General features: G+C 42.2%; 1 protein-coding gene across 2 annotated transcripts; it reads right to left on the reverse strand.

Moving 5' to 3' along the window:
• Positions 1-2,226: 2,226 nt before the first annotated feature.
• LOC134094025 (UDP-glucose 6-dehydrogenase-like) lies at positions 2,227-13,445 on the reverse strand. 2 transcript variants are annotated; one of them, XM_062547387.1, is made up of 13 exons: positions 12,486-13,445; positions 12,140-12,224; positions 10,117-10,278; positions 9,018-9,119; positions 8,367-8,567; positions 7,789-7,986; positions 7,274-7,421; positions 6,078-6,172; positions 5,516-5,646; positions 4,758-4,900; positions 4,339-4,430; positions 3,707-3,817; positions 2,227-2,803 (listed from the first exon to the last, which is right to left on the reverse strand). In XM_062547387.1, the coding sequence occupies exons 3-13, from the start codon at positions 10,273-10,275 to the stop codon at positions 2,711-2,713; spliced, it is 1,473 nt and encodes a 490-aa protein (XP_062403371.1). In that variant the 5' UTR covers positions 10,276-10,278; positions 12,140-12,224; positions 12,486-13,445; the 3' UTR covers positions 2,227-2,710. The 2 variants fall into 2 exon arrangements, with proteins under 2 accessions (XP_062403371.1, XP_062403372.1); XM_062547388.1 differs by lacking the exons at positions 12,140-12,224; positions 12,486-13,445 and adding an exon at positions 11,321-11,432.
• Positions 13,446-13,527: the final 82 nt, after the last annotated feature.

The raw sequence follows: 13,527 nt of genomic DNA on the forward strand, positions 1-13,527 counted from the left end.
ACTGTTCGAAAGCCGAGGGAGTGGGGAGCAAGAAACCTTTGTATGATCAGTTGTCAACTTCAAGTACTCTTATGGGAGACTATGGACTATCCCAGTGTGAAGGTATTCACGTGTCATTGCCTCAGGGCAGAATGTTTGGTATGTTTAGGTTTGTTTCTTAGGTTTGATTCTAATACTAAATAGGCTGGCTTAATATCTTTTACAACAAACTGAAAAATATCAGGGCATCCAGAAAATATGTCTGTCCTCAATTTGTCAAATTCCTTCTATGTGTAGGCAAATTGAACATAAATGTGACAACATCAGGAATGGGATTCAGGAGAAATATTGTAGGCCTACAGTCATAGCTAAACTTTTAACGAATCACATGAACTAGACCAGGGGTGGCCAACCAGTCTAGCATGAAGAGCCAAAAAAAAAATCCACAAAAGTCAAAAGAGCCGCACAACAAAAAAGGCGTCCATACTACAACAGCACAACATTAGGCCTACAGTTATAGCTCCTTTGTTTTTCATTTAAAGTAAGACACTTGGCAGATGCTCAATGATCATTGATAGCCTAAATGAAAAAAGATCAGACACACATAAAATCCCCCCTCACTGAATGACTTATAGGCATGAGCAATGCTCCAACACCTGATAATGCAATGTCAAGTGTTCAATTAACTTTTAAAAAGAAAATAAACAAAAAGAAAACGAGTGACTGACGTCTATAGCCATTACCAGCCTACTTGCAAAAGTATGTAGGAAATGTTCAGGTTTGAAGCTTTATGAATCCGTGGCATAGGCTACCAATACCAAACTAATGTGTAGGCTAGAAACATATCACCTCCGCAAATGAGGTTATGTTTTCATCGGTGTTTGTCTGTTTGTTAAGCAAGATGTTAAGCGGACGCGCGAGATGTTAATCAGGATGCGCGAGGCGGAGTTTTGAGGCGATCTCAGAGTGCTTTTGTTTTGATTACTTTGACATATTAACCAGAGGGGTTATGCTACAAAACGATAAATGGTCCTTTTCAATGGCACGTGTTCCTTCTACTTACGATTAGCTTCAGGGTATTCCTGATTGCAACAGTAGCATTAAACCTGGCTGAAGAATAAACACGTCTGCTTCGTTTTGGCCAATTCCTATCCATATCATGACGGTACAATTATTGTTCACTATTAATAATTACTTTTGGCAATAGGCTACTATCAAATTCTGAAATTATTTTTTATTTACCGGAAATAAAGGCTAGGCTATTTCAAAAGGAAAACGTTTAGGTCCGAGGAGAACTGAGAACATCAGTTGAGCAGCCGTGAGCCGCACGAGAGGAGGCAAAGAGCCGCATGTGGCTCGCGAGCCGCGGGTTGGCCACCGCTGAACTAGACCTGTAGGTGCCTCTCATGCAGCGTTTATACGTCCTCCCTCGCTCCTCGGGCCTCGATCCTCACTGATCTACATTAAGAATGATGGGGCGGCAACAATGGGATAGTCTAGCCCTTCTTCTATCTTTCTTTATGTAGATCAGTGAGGATCGAGGCCCGAGGAGCGAGGGAGGACGTATACACGCTGCATGAGAGGCACCCTATGTAGAGTTAAATGTGCATGTACACTTCCTTCAGCTGCTCCAGCAGGCTCTCAGTTGAGTTTTAGCTGTGGTAGGCCTAGGCTGGTAGCCCCATATGCAATGCTGCCCTGTGCCCCACTGTGTGAAGGTTGAATAATAAACTTAAGTTTAACTTAGTGCTTCGAAAGAGTAGTCAGATGGGTGATCCATTCATTTGTGCTTTGCTGGACTACACCCATCCCAAAGGCTATAATAGCCCTGAGAAAACCCAACAAAGTGTAGCCACTAGCCAGACCACAATGACTGCAGTGACATTTATGAGAAAGCAACACCAAGCCAAAAACAATACGTTAACATTTTAGACAAGCAAGGACAATGCCAAATCACCTCTTTTTAACATGCAACAGAACACCTAGAAACCTTCCTTGAGCCTGAAAAGAAAGGATTCCTCAGTCAACATGACAATATAGTTTTATTGTCACCCATTCAACCTCACTGTCCCAAAACCACTGGTCTGCAAGTTTATTTCGCTAGTCTAACTTTGTGTTTTCACTCTGCCCCTCTCATAGAACCTCTATAAATTCTATTGCGTCTGAGTTCTTGAAAGGTAGTGTTTGAAAGGTTAGCATTTGAGTGAAAGGTATGCTGAGAATTAAGGCTTGGACTATAGTCAAGAGGCAGAGCAGAGAGAAATGTAATCAAACCTCTCTGACAGAACACATTCATGAAACATACAAGACAATCCTGGTACATTAATATGAGATTTCTTATTAGAAAAGTTTGAGATTGAATTGTACATGGTAAAAATGTACCAAAACACAAAATATCTATAAATAACAGGTTTTTTTTGTGTATTTCATTTATAAAGAATTATATATTTGTACATTTACCAAACCAGTTAGGGTTTGTGTCACAGCATTGTAGATCAAAGTTAATGCACATGTGGACAATTACAAATGCAGCCTGTAGTGTATAAAAGTAATAATAATAAAAAAGATTCTTTTCGACCTGCCCTTATTAAATAATGTGTCCCTCCAAGTAATAGAAATACTAAAAAATAATAGAGAAACACTGAGATGCTCACATTTCACAATCACAATTCAATTATACAGGATGATCTTTCTGCCAGTCAGTTGCGTTGACTGCTGTCTGAAAAGCACTTCATACTTTGTTCTTTTTCGCCTGCGGCTGATCTCCTGAGTCTGTGGTGGTGTAGGGGATCCTCTGGTTAACTCTCTTACCGATCGTCTCCACCTGAAAACAAACACACATACGATAACAAGAGGATTTAGATCAATATTCTTTTCCTTCAGTCAAGTTTTAAGTGCCTGAAGTCATCTTCAGAGGTTCTTGCAAACTTCCTCCTAGCACAGTCACTGCACTCACTGAGTCCGTAACACTGTTCAATGCCCTGTGCTTTAATGTCCTAAGTAACTGACAGCGATGGGATCACTTTGACAGGAACAAGAAGGTCACACTACCCTATCCCACCCCCGGTCAGCCTATTACCATCTAGGCAACATCAACCGTCTCCGCCCATCCCTTACTCCCAACTCCACTGCCATCCTGGTCCACACCCTGGTCACATCCCCACAACTCCCTTCTCTTTGGTCTTCCTCACAAGTATATCCATAAACACCAATTGGTTCAGAACTCTGCCGCCCGCATCATCACCAGGATCCCATCCATCAATCACATAGATAGATAGATAGATAGATAGATAAATAGATAGATAGATACTTCATTGATCCCCAAGGGGAAATTCAAGAACATCACACCTGTTCTGCAACAGCTTCACTGGCTTGCGGTCAAATTCCGCATGGACTTCAAAATTCTGCTCCACACCTTCAAGGCCATTCATAACCTCTCTCCCCCATACCTTTCTGACCTCATTCACATCAACACCCCTTCCCGGACACTCAGATCTGCCTCATCTATCAGCCTCATTGTGCCTCCTGCCCGTCTGACCACCATGGGGGAGCTTTCAGTCGCTCTGCCCCCCATCTCTGGAATTCCCTCCCACCAAGCATCTCTGGACAGGTTATAAAAAATACCCCATGTCCCCTGCATTGGAGCCTGTATTGGTATGTTTAAAATGAAGGAGCAAGTCACTGCTTTGTTCAGTGATGTGATCATTTTAGTGGTGAGTCAACCTACCTGAAAGCCAATGTGCTGGAGCTGGTCATGTAGGCCATCTAAGATCCTTCTGCCGTCAAACACAAAGGCTGGCTTCAGCATGGCCTTGTAGATCCTCTCATAGTCCAGCTCCTGCACAGAAACACAAACAGGGTGCAGCAACTTTAGTTCAAGATCATGGCTGAGATGCATTCTGTATACATCACACACAAATGCAAATTGCACACAGATTCAACTCGCTGCTTTAACAGTATTCAATGATATGCTATTAGCGACAAGATTTGAAATAGCAGCACTGCATGCTATCTTGTATATATTTTTTGTTAAGACTTGAGGCATCAAATAACAGTGGACTTGTTTGAGCTGACCTTGTGCACTGATATATTTTCATATCTTAGTGTTCCTGGGATCCTCTATGCCCCCTTTTCCCTTTGTTCTCTACAGTCTGGTTTATTTCCTGATGAAGGTTCTCCTTTTTAGTTAAACTATAAAGTGGAAAACCTTGGGATTCTGTTGCATTATATCGTGCACTTTAGAGAGTGTTTTGATAACTTACTAATATGTCTAGAATAATAGAAGTGATACGAAAATAAAATATATTTCTATCGCATGTTTCAGTTCAATGGTAGTGAGTGCTAGAGTGTGTCTCAAACCTTGAACATGTCCCACTCGGTGCAGATGACAATGGCATGGGCATTCTCACAGGCCTCGTAGGGGTTGGTGGCAATGGTGACCAGCTCAGACACTGTTCGATGGAAACAGATACACACAGTTGAAACGTTTTAAAATGAGTGTGTGTGTTTGTCACTCTGCTGAGCCTATTGAGAGTTGTTTGATTGTGTGATCATGTTTCTATCTGTGTGTGTGTGTGTGTGTGTGTGTGTGTGTGTGTGTGTGTGTGTGTGTGTGTGTGTGTGTGTGTGTGTGTGTTGGATCATGTTTTTATGTGTGTGTGTGTGTGTGTGTGTGTTTGTGTGTGTATGTGTCTGATCATGTTTTATGTGAGTGTGTGTGTGTGTGTGTGTGTGTGTGTGTGTGTGTGCGTGTCTGATCATGTTTTATGTGAGTATACCTCTGGAAGGGCCATTCTTCTCTGAGGCAGTGACCTGCGTCAGGTCCTGGATGATCTGCTCTGCTTTGACCTTGGGGTCGTAAACACACAGACAGGCTCCTTCCTCCAGAAGATAGCGGCTGATATGGATGCTGGATGATTCTCTATAACACAGTCAAGAGAGATAACAAGGTGTGGGTGAATGTGTGTGAGTATGAATAATAGTGTGTGCATGTTCTAGGCATGTATGGGTGAATGTGTGTGAGTATGAATGACTGTGGGGAATAACTGTGAGTAACAGAATGTGAATACCTTGCCAGTAGAACTGCATATTGATATGTCTAATATAATATGTCTGTACTGGTATAAGCAATTTCTGTTACATGTATGAAATCAAATAAATATAATTATATATATAATTTCCTCCTGAAAGATGGATCTGCATTTTCAGTCACACAATCTTAGCACTGTGTCGCCCTAACATGCATAATTAATGGATAAATGCACACTTCCGACACCCGTGTTTGTGAATTTTATGATTTAATCGATTTTGTGATTGCACCAACATGTCTGGACTGGGATACACTTCCAGTCAGTTTATGGATGGGGTGTAAAAAGCCCAAAGATACACTAAAAAAGTATTTATAGTAATATTATTTTAACTTTCACGCAACGTTTCCCCCCGCCAGTAGTTATGTTGCCTAGTACAATCGCTGAAATACATTACCATTCCATGCGCTCTCGTTGTCAGTCTCTTCTACATCTAAATGGAGTCTCACCTGGTATCTCCGGTGTCCTTCTTGAAGGCGAAGCCTAGCAGAGCGATCTTCTTATCGGTCACCGTGTTGAAGAGGCAGCTGATGATGCGCGAGGAGAAGCGCTTGCGCTGGTAGTCATTAATTTCAATCACCTGGGAGAGTGAACAATTACACAACAAACACCAGTGTGTGTTAGGTCACTTTGGTTACTGCTATGACATTGTGAGACATTGCAGAACAGGAACTGTTTACTGAGAAATAATTAATGACACTGACACTAAATATACACAAGTCTACGCTACGCTTTGCGACATAACACTTTGAACTTAGGCTGTGGTATGTATCCAGGAGTGCCATAAAACTGCTCTGTCAGACTGTATGTAATAGTTTAGCTAGAATGCAACAATGGCTGTAATACCACCTTTGAGAATAACCGTTAATATAACGGCACCACATGGATATACAGTACATATCAGTATAAGAGGAGTAGAAAATGGCACACATGTAAAGTTTGAAGAATTTATTTGATCAAATAGCCTTTTATTCAATTAACTAAACTAAGAGAATGAGACAAACTGCCCACCTGTTGCCAGTATCTTGCCACCTCTGGTAGGTTAAGAGCTTCACACAAATACACCAGATTGAGGACATCTTTTTGAAAGCAGCTCCCACCAAAGCCTGGAAACAGGAACAAGGACTTATACACATTTTGCATACAGAGTTTACTTCCATTCTTCTTAAGTAATATCCAGTAAATCCAATTAATCCACACACAAAAAAAAGTATACAAGGCTGACCATGGCATAAGACCGCTATAGCTCACATGGAGTACAAGGCGGTTACAAAACAAAAAGATCTGAGTTTTCTTTTTTCTTTTCAGTTTAATTGATTTCAACACTGAATTCCCACAGGCTTGTATCCGCCTGTTTCTAATACTCTTCAAATTGGCTCTTGAAACACTACCACAACAAACATTTGCGCATGTTCCCGTCACTGACCATTGTGCTATAAACCACCAACAATTACACCCTGTGTCCTGACTGGACATGAGTTCACATGTTTTTGTTTCTGACGGGTATACAGTCACTGACTCTAACTCAAGACAGATGTGAAAATGTGACTGTGAAACTGTACACACCCTTTGGGCAAATATAATCCTACTTTGTTTCATAGAAGCAATGAACGCACTGTTCTGTTCTGTTCAATACTTTGACATTGAACATTTCAGAGCAGCCCTGTAGTATTCAAGAACCTTTGGCTCCACTGCTTGTTTGAGTGGAGGATGAATGAATGGGCATTGAATAAACAAAGTTTGGCTAACCATCACCCCTCAAACAAGCAGTGAAGCTAATAACCAGATAAACACCAATTCTGCATGGCAAATATACTGTCTTTGTATTAATGTAATTTGGCAAGCAAAGTTTAAACTGCTACAACAAAATGTCCTGATATTCCATGACTTTGCCCCAAATATGATAAAATCCCCCAACTTTCCATGTCTGTAATAGACTTGAAGTACTACAGTTGTTAGTTAGACTACTACTGCCTATATGGGGATTTGAATACCGGTACTTTATTTTCAAAAAACTAAATGAATGAGTTTACTCTAGACATATGACCACATATGTCTAAACCACATCCATGTCATGGAAACCACCCAGCCCAATAGCCCCTGCCAGGCCCGCCCTGTTGATGATGGGGGGATGGATGACGGTATGAGTGCATCATGAAGTTGCATCACTGTGAATTGTGGTCACCAGCTGAAATCCCACTACTCACCCACGCTGGCCTTGAGGAAGCGGCTGCCGATTCTCTGGTCAGTGCCGATGGCGTGGGCCACCTCTTCCACGTCTGCCCCCGTGACCTCACAAAGAGCGCTGATGGAGTTAATGCTGCTGATGCGCTGCGCCAGAAACGCATTGGCTGCCTGAGAGAGGGGGAGAGGGAAGGAAGGGAAAGGAGAAGAGGAAGAGGGGATAGAGAGGAGAGGAGAGGAAAGGTGAAGAGAAAAGAGGAGAGAAGAAGAGGGGAGAGAAGTGGAAAGGAGAACATAAGAGAGAAGGGGAAATGACAGAGAGGGGAAAGGAGAAGATAGGAGAGGAAATGATCTGTCATCTGGGTAGGTGAGCAACTGAGGCAGGTTAAGTCTACAACAAACCCAAGGGTGTCTGGGTTCTCGGAAACACTGATTCATTGCTATGAGTATGTACTACAGTTACACAACAATGTTATTAAACTTCCATAACATCGTTCTCCCAATATCTCAAATACTGAAGTTTCCATGGCAACCATACCAGTTTGGAGAGCTCGGAGGACCAGGTGTTGGTAGTGATGATTTTGGTCTTGGGCACCCAGTGCTCATAGATCCTTCTGAGGGCCTGGACGGCACTCTGCCCCTCCGGAGTCTCGTCCCCTCCAATCAGCACGCGGTCCGGGTTCTTCAGGTCTGCGATGGCTGTTCCCTCGGCCAGGAACTCAGGGTTGGACAGCACCTACAGCAAAAATGGACAGTCGATACAGACAATCAGAAAGGACCGACGATAGGATGGACTGTAGAGAGAATAAAAGACCATGAAAGACTAAATGAAAAAAAATTCAGTAGGGGGAAAAATCTGCCTACATCATGAAATATGAGGTACAGTATGTATGAAAACATATGAAGATTGTGTAGATTGTGTATTTTGTAGTTTGTGTCTGAAAGCATCGGGAAGGCATTCATTTTCCAGTTTTCAATTTACAGTGAAGCTGTAGATGCCCAGTGTCTGTTGATATTGAATTCAGTCATCTTGCAGGCTTGGGTTTGTTTTCGACATCCTGCATCTTGTATGTACTGACTTAAATCCATAATGTTACTTTCATGAGCTTCAGTTACCTGTAGGTTGAGGTTACTCTTGGTGTTGGCGTTGAAGATGCGGCGTATGCTCTCTGCAGCGCGCACGGGCACAGTGCTCTTCTCCACCACTATCTTACAGCCGCTGGACAACTCTGCAATGCGGCGTGCACACGCCTCAATGTACTTCAGATCAGCAGCACGGCCCTTACCGATACCAAAGGTCTTTGTCGGAGTGTTCACCTGCAAGACACAAGCATGAAGATTAGTCATACCTTGGATTATGCTGGTCTTCAATATCATAAAGCCATTATGATATATATTATAATTACAATATAGTGACATTCACTTAAACAATGTTGTTACAGTCACTTTAGTGGGGCTGCATTGCTGCACTGATAACTAAAGAAAAGCTACTGCTACAGGTTTCTCAGAGGAGCTGGACCGTCTCACGTCTGAGACTTAAGCATCACACACAAAGGCTGTACAGCATTATGCAGCCAAAGTTGCAGCTACCCACACAGTTTAAGAGGCAATTGTGGGTAGAACTTCCTGGACTGCAATCTAAATGGAACATATAATTAAAGTCAACCACAACAATGTCATGCTATTTGCTAACGTTCAGGTTGGAGGTTTTACAAGGTACTCACTGTATACACTTCAACTGGGAAAAACACTAGTGATGACACTTACTGATATGAACACGAGGTCAGCCTCTTTGATGGCAGTGTCGATGTCCGTTGAGAAGAAGAGATTGACTCCTCGACAGGACGTCACCACCTCCTGCAGACCAGGCTATGAGGAGAGGACGAGGGAGGAAGGACAAGCTTTGAGTTTGGAGTTTAGACAAGAATTAAAGTTGAACACATGAAAGGATGAGGTCAACATAAGAAAGGTATTGTGGACATTGTGGAATGATCAACACATGAAGTGTCACATCTGGACAAGATATATGTTGACATGGGGGGGAAGTTAGACATGGAGTTCTGATTTAACAGAAATGTTGCAATGTTTCATGGTGATAGTCACCAGCAAATTCGAACCAGCCGATGATTCATTCGTTTAGTCATTGTTGCTAAGACATCTGTTTTGGCATATTGCTACTTTGTTATCCAGCCTGGCAGATGAGTAGAATTGTAATAACCATAAAACAGCATAATCACACTGGAAATTAAGATGCACTTGTGATGGAGGATAAAAACAGAGTAACATCTGCTGTATTAAGCCTCATATACATATGGAGTGCAGTGTCCCCTCAGTGTGTGAAATATGCAAAATAACGATTCCTGTCTTTGGAAATCTGATTATTCATTACATTACATTACATTACATTACATTAAATGTAGATACTTTTTTCATTCAAAGTTATTAACATATGTCAACTATATTACAAAGGATTACATTGTCCCCGGAGCAACTTGGGGTTAAGTGCCTTGCTCAAGGGCACAGCGGTAGAAGCCGGGAAATTAACTGACAACTTTCAGGCTACGGCACATTATCCCACCTCCTTAACCAATTCACTACCACCGCCCCATTAATTAATGCATTTTTTGTTGCTGATCAACGGAATAAGAGAAGTCTCAGGGACTATCAGTTTTTAATAGTATCTATGGACTTGACAGAACCAGCTATCTTCAGGATTTCTTCGAAGTTATGGATATGGTTATGCGATTTGTCCGACGCCCAAAGTAATGTTTACAATGTCTTTAGAGATACTCTTTAGAGTATAAAAATCACTGGGCTCAGAGCTATGAGTATGCTGACATGGGTGTTGCACAGATATGACCAATACCTCAAAAATGGGTAAGCAGCTGGAGTTCCAGGCACGGATGCGGTCCTCGTTCACGTCCACAACGGTGACCACCACCTCTGGGCACATCTGAGCGATGACACTGCAGGTAGGGCCTCCCACGTAACCCGCCCCAATACAGCAGATCCTACGCACCTCCATCACCTAAGAGACATGAAGACGTTTTATTCAGGTGTTCACAGATGATTTGCTGATGAAGACCATAATGATAATGATGAGCTAATTATAAATAAGTACCATCAGCAGCAGTTTATATTTGTCTGTACAAAAATCTGTGTTTCATCTTGTAAAATCTTGATAAAATGTCTTATTTTCCCCAGCTTTGCTATCAGGTAACACTATCAGGAGGCAAAGCAAGTGATGACAATACTGATTAGTGCATTGTGCATGCAAGTACATTGCTTTGATTAAAACTGTCGTTCTGCAATAATGGGACACTCAGTTCTCTATATTAGTTCTCACGGTTCAAGACTCTGCCACGATGCATCTTTGAGAACAGTGGCTCCTCTGTGTGTGTGTGTATGAGAGAGAGAGATGGCAACTTTACTTTAAGCATAGGCCTATAGCCAACATGCATTTATCGGCTTGACCCACAAGGGTAGTCAAAGTTCAAGCATCACACATCAAAGCTTTCTTTATGTCCAGAATTAGAATAAATCAAAACTTTCCAATAGTAGTCTCCCTAGGATAGGTGTTGTTCTTAGTGAACCCATGTTCATGAACATTTTCAGTGAGAGTCACTCAAAAATTGCTATTTTTTCTCCCCCATAGTAACGCCTCCTCTACTTCAAAGCAGTAGTTTACAAACATCTTGGTAAAAAAGTGGCTCGTGACCAGCACGGCACAATAATTAGATGTCACACCTTTACCGCTAATTTGATCACTGAAGACTAGCACCCCTAGAATTTGGTTTACGGAGCGACCCATAATGGGAGGCTGACACAAGCTGCATTTCACAAACTGCATTTCATTGGAGCATCTTTGTGACCCAACATGTCAAACAACTGTTTCAAACAGAGTACGGTGGTTAACAAACACGGGTTTAGGTAGGAACCAGTCACTCACATTCATTATGAATAACTAGTCTGTTACAAATGTGTTACTTTTTACATCATTTCTAAAGGCTACCGCCAATGTAGTAACAATATCGCTACAACTGGTAGTTCGGCTCGGTTCGGCTACTTACTGTTCTCGATTTTCCTGAAAAGACTTTGCGGAGATAAATGTTCGCTTGAGCCAGCTCCTCTTGGCTTGCTCGACTAGCTGTGCTTGACGAAATATGCTTCGTGGCAGCGGAGTTTGTGCTCCCCGGGACGGGGGTGGGGGCGGGATGTGACTGCATGCCTTTGACATCACATCCACCGAGATTTAGTGGAATTAGCCTAATTTGCGCCTCTGCGAGTGCCCGAAGCTAACTAGCCTAAACGACTTATCACATAGGGGAGCACTCGCATCTCACTTGAAGGTGTTCTGAAGAAATTCCTTATTCCAGACTTGCACGACATCCAGTACAGTAGCCTACCATCAGTGGTGTATCAATTGGGTTTTTAAAGAGTGAATTGAGTCTATATGGAATTAAACCTTCTGCTTTTTTGGTATTAATATTGGCATTCCCGAATTGCCATTTAGTCACCCAACATTATACGTTGTGGTAGCTATTTATCATAAATAAAGTGGATTTCGAAGCAAACTTTTACAGGACTTAAATGGTGTGTGCAGTCTGTTGTAGACTAGTCTGTAGCCTAATAAGCTGCCTAGTCTTATTATAAATCAAAACACTCGCAATTAATGCAAAAGTTTACTGCCTTTTGAGTTTGTTTCCCATTGCATCAGGAACAGTAAACATCTCTTGCCAATTAATGCCATAGTTTGGACTTTTTCCATTGATCATTTTACACGTTTTGACCATTCGAGAATAGTTAAGCATTTTGATGTTATCTTAGCAGCACAGTGCAACCCATAGGGGCCTCCAGCCAGGCACCCGAGGCCAAAAGCAGAGCCATACCTCAAGATTTACACTTTGTAGTCAAACAGCTGCTTGAGCAAGGAGAGATGGATTTATGAGGGGGCACTTCTTCCCTTTCAGGACCCTGTAATTTCAAAGCAAACAGGAATAATTAAGCACTTGTCCTTTACTTCAGGTTGACCAAGAGGACAGAATAGGCAGGGGTCTGTGCATCTCTAGAGGGCACAACTGTTTCTTTTCATAAGGTTACAAGGTCAACAGTCATCTACAGAGTGTAACATTGTCTGCTTAAAGCCACGTAATGCTTCAACAGACTTCTGGAAAACTTTCACATTGAACAAACTTGACAGAAAAGCGTTAACAAACCAACAACCATCGCATGTACCTCAAGTAACTGAATCAGGGGACGTCCAGCTGATGTCGGAAGTCTTTCATTAGCTTCTCAAGAGGAAGTAATGATATTACGGCTCCCACTAATCCTCCTGCTCTTCCCTGGGTGGGTCTCTTTCTCTGTCAAAACTTCAAAGCACACAAGCGAAAGCAATAAAAGTCTCATTACCTCCTAAAATGACTTCTAAAACTCCTAAAATGAGGCGACTTCCATTTTTGTTTCATCTCGATAAATGTTGTTGTGTAGAGGCACATGTACACGTTCTTGTTGTTTCCATTACTTCCTTCCGTTTCATTACGATATTGTCTAATCAGCCAAATGTATTCGAGCTTTTCCCTCCCGGTGAGTGGTTACTGTTGCTGAGCAGGAGCTGTAGGGCGGTGAACCCTCTTTACTGACAAGCAACACCACTTACTTTCTCCATGTTGATGATTAAGGCCTTGTTAACTGTTTCTGCTGTTATCAGCTTTGTCCCAGTGCCATAAGTTAAAACAAACTAGGTGATGGTCAGTGTCAGTTGTAGCCTCTAGTCTGAAACAGACTACCATAATTTCCCGACTATTAGCCGCGGCTTATACATTGATTTTGCTAAATTTCTTCAGTTATGAGGTTAATACAGGGGGTCAGTTAATATGGTGTTAATATGGTTTTGTTTCTTTTAACTGGCATAAAACACTGTCCTGCGGCTTATATGCGGGAAATTACTGTAAGGGCATAATCACACTATGCCATCTGTACCGTACCCGAGTATGTTTGACCCCCTAGAGTCCAGTTTGTGACAAGTGAGATCACTCCATACCGGGGCACAATATGCTTATCTGTGCCCAGGTCCGCTTGGGGAGGTGGACACGGAGGGCATGGTCCGGTTGGGCTTACAGTATAATCACGCTTATGCAAAGATTCTAGAGCACATCAGCTCAACTATGCCTGGGTACAGTTTAATAAAAATGCAGTGTGAGTGCAGACCAAGAACGGGAGAGAACCGTACTCTGGCACGGTACAAGTTAACCATGCCCAGTGTGAGAACGCCCTGAGT

Source organism: Sardina pilchardus, chromosome 10 (assembly GCF_963854185.1).
Source record: "Sardina pilchardus chromosome 10, fSarPil1.1, whole genome shotgun sequence".
NCBI classification, from domain to species: domain Eukaryota; kingdom Metazoa; phylum Chordata; class Actinopteri; order Clupeiformes; family Clupeidae; genus Sardina; species Sardina pilchardus.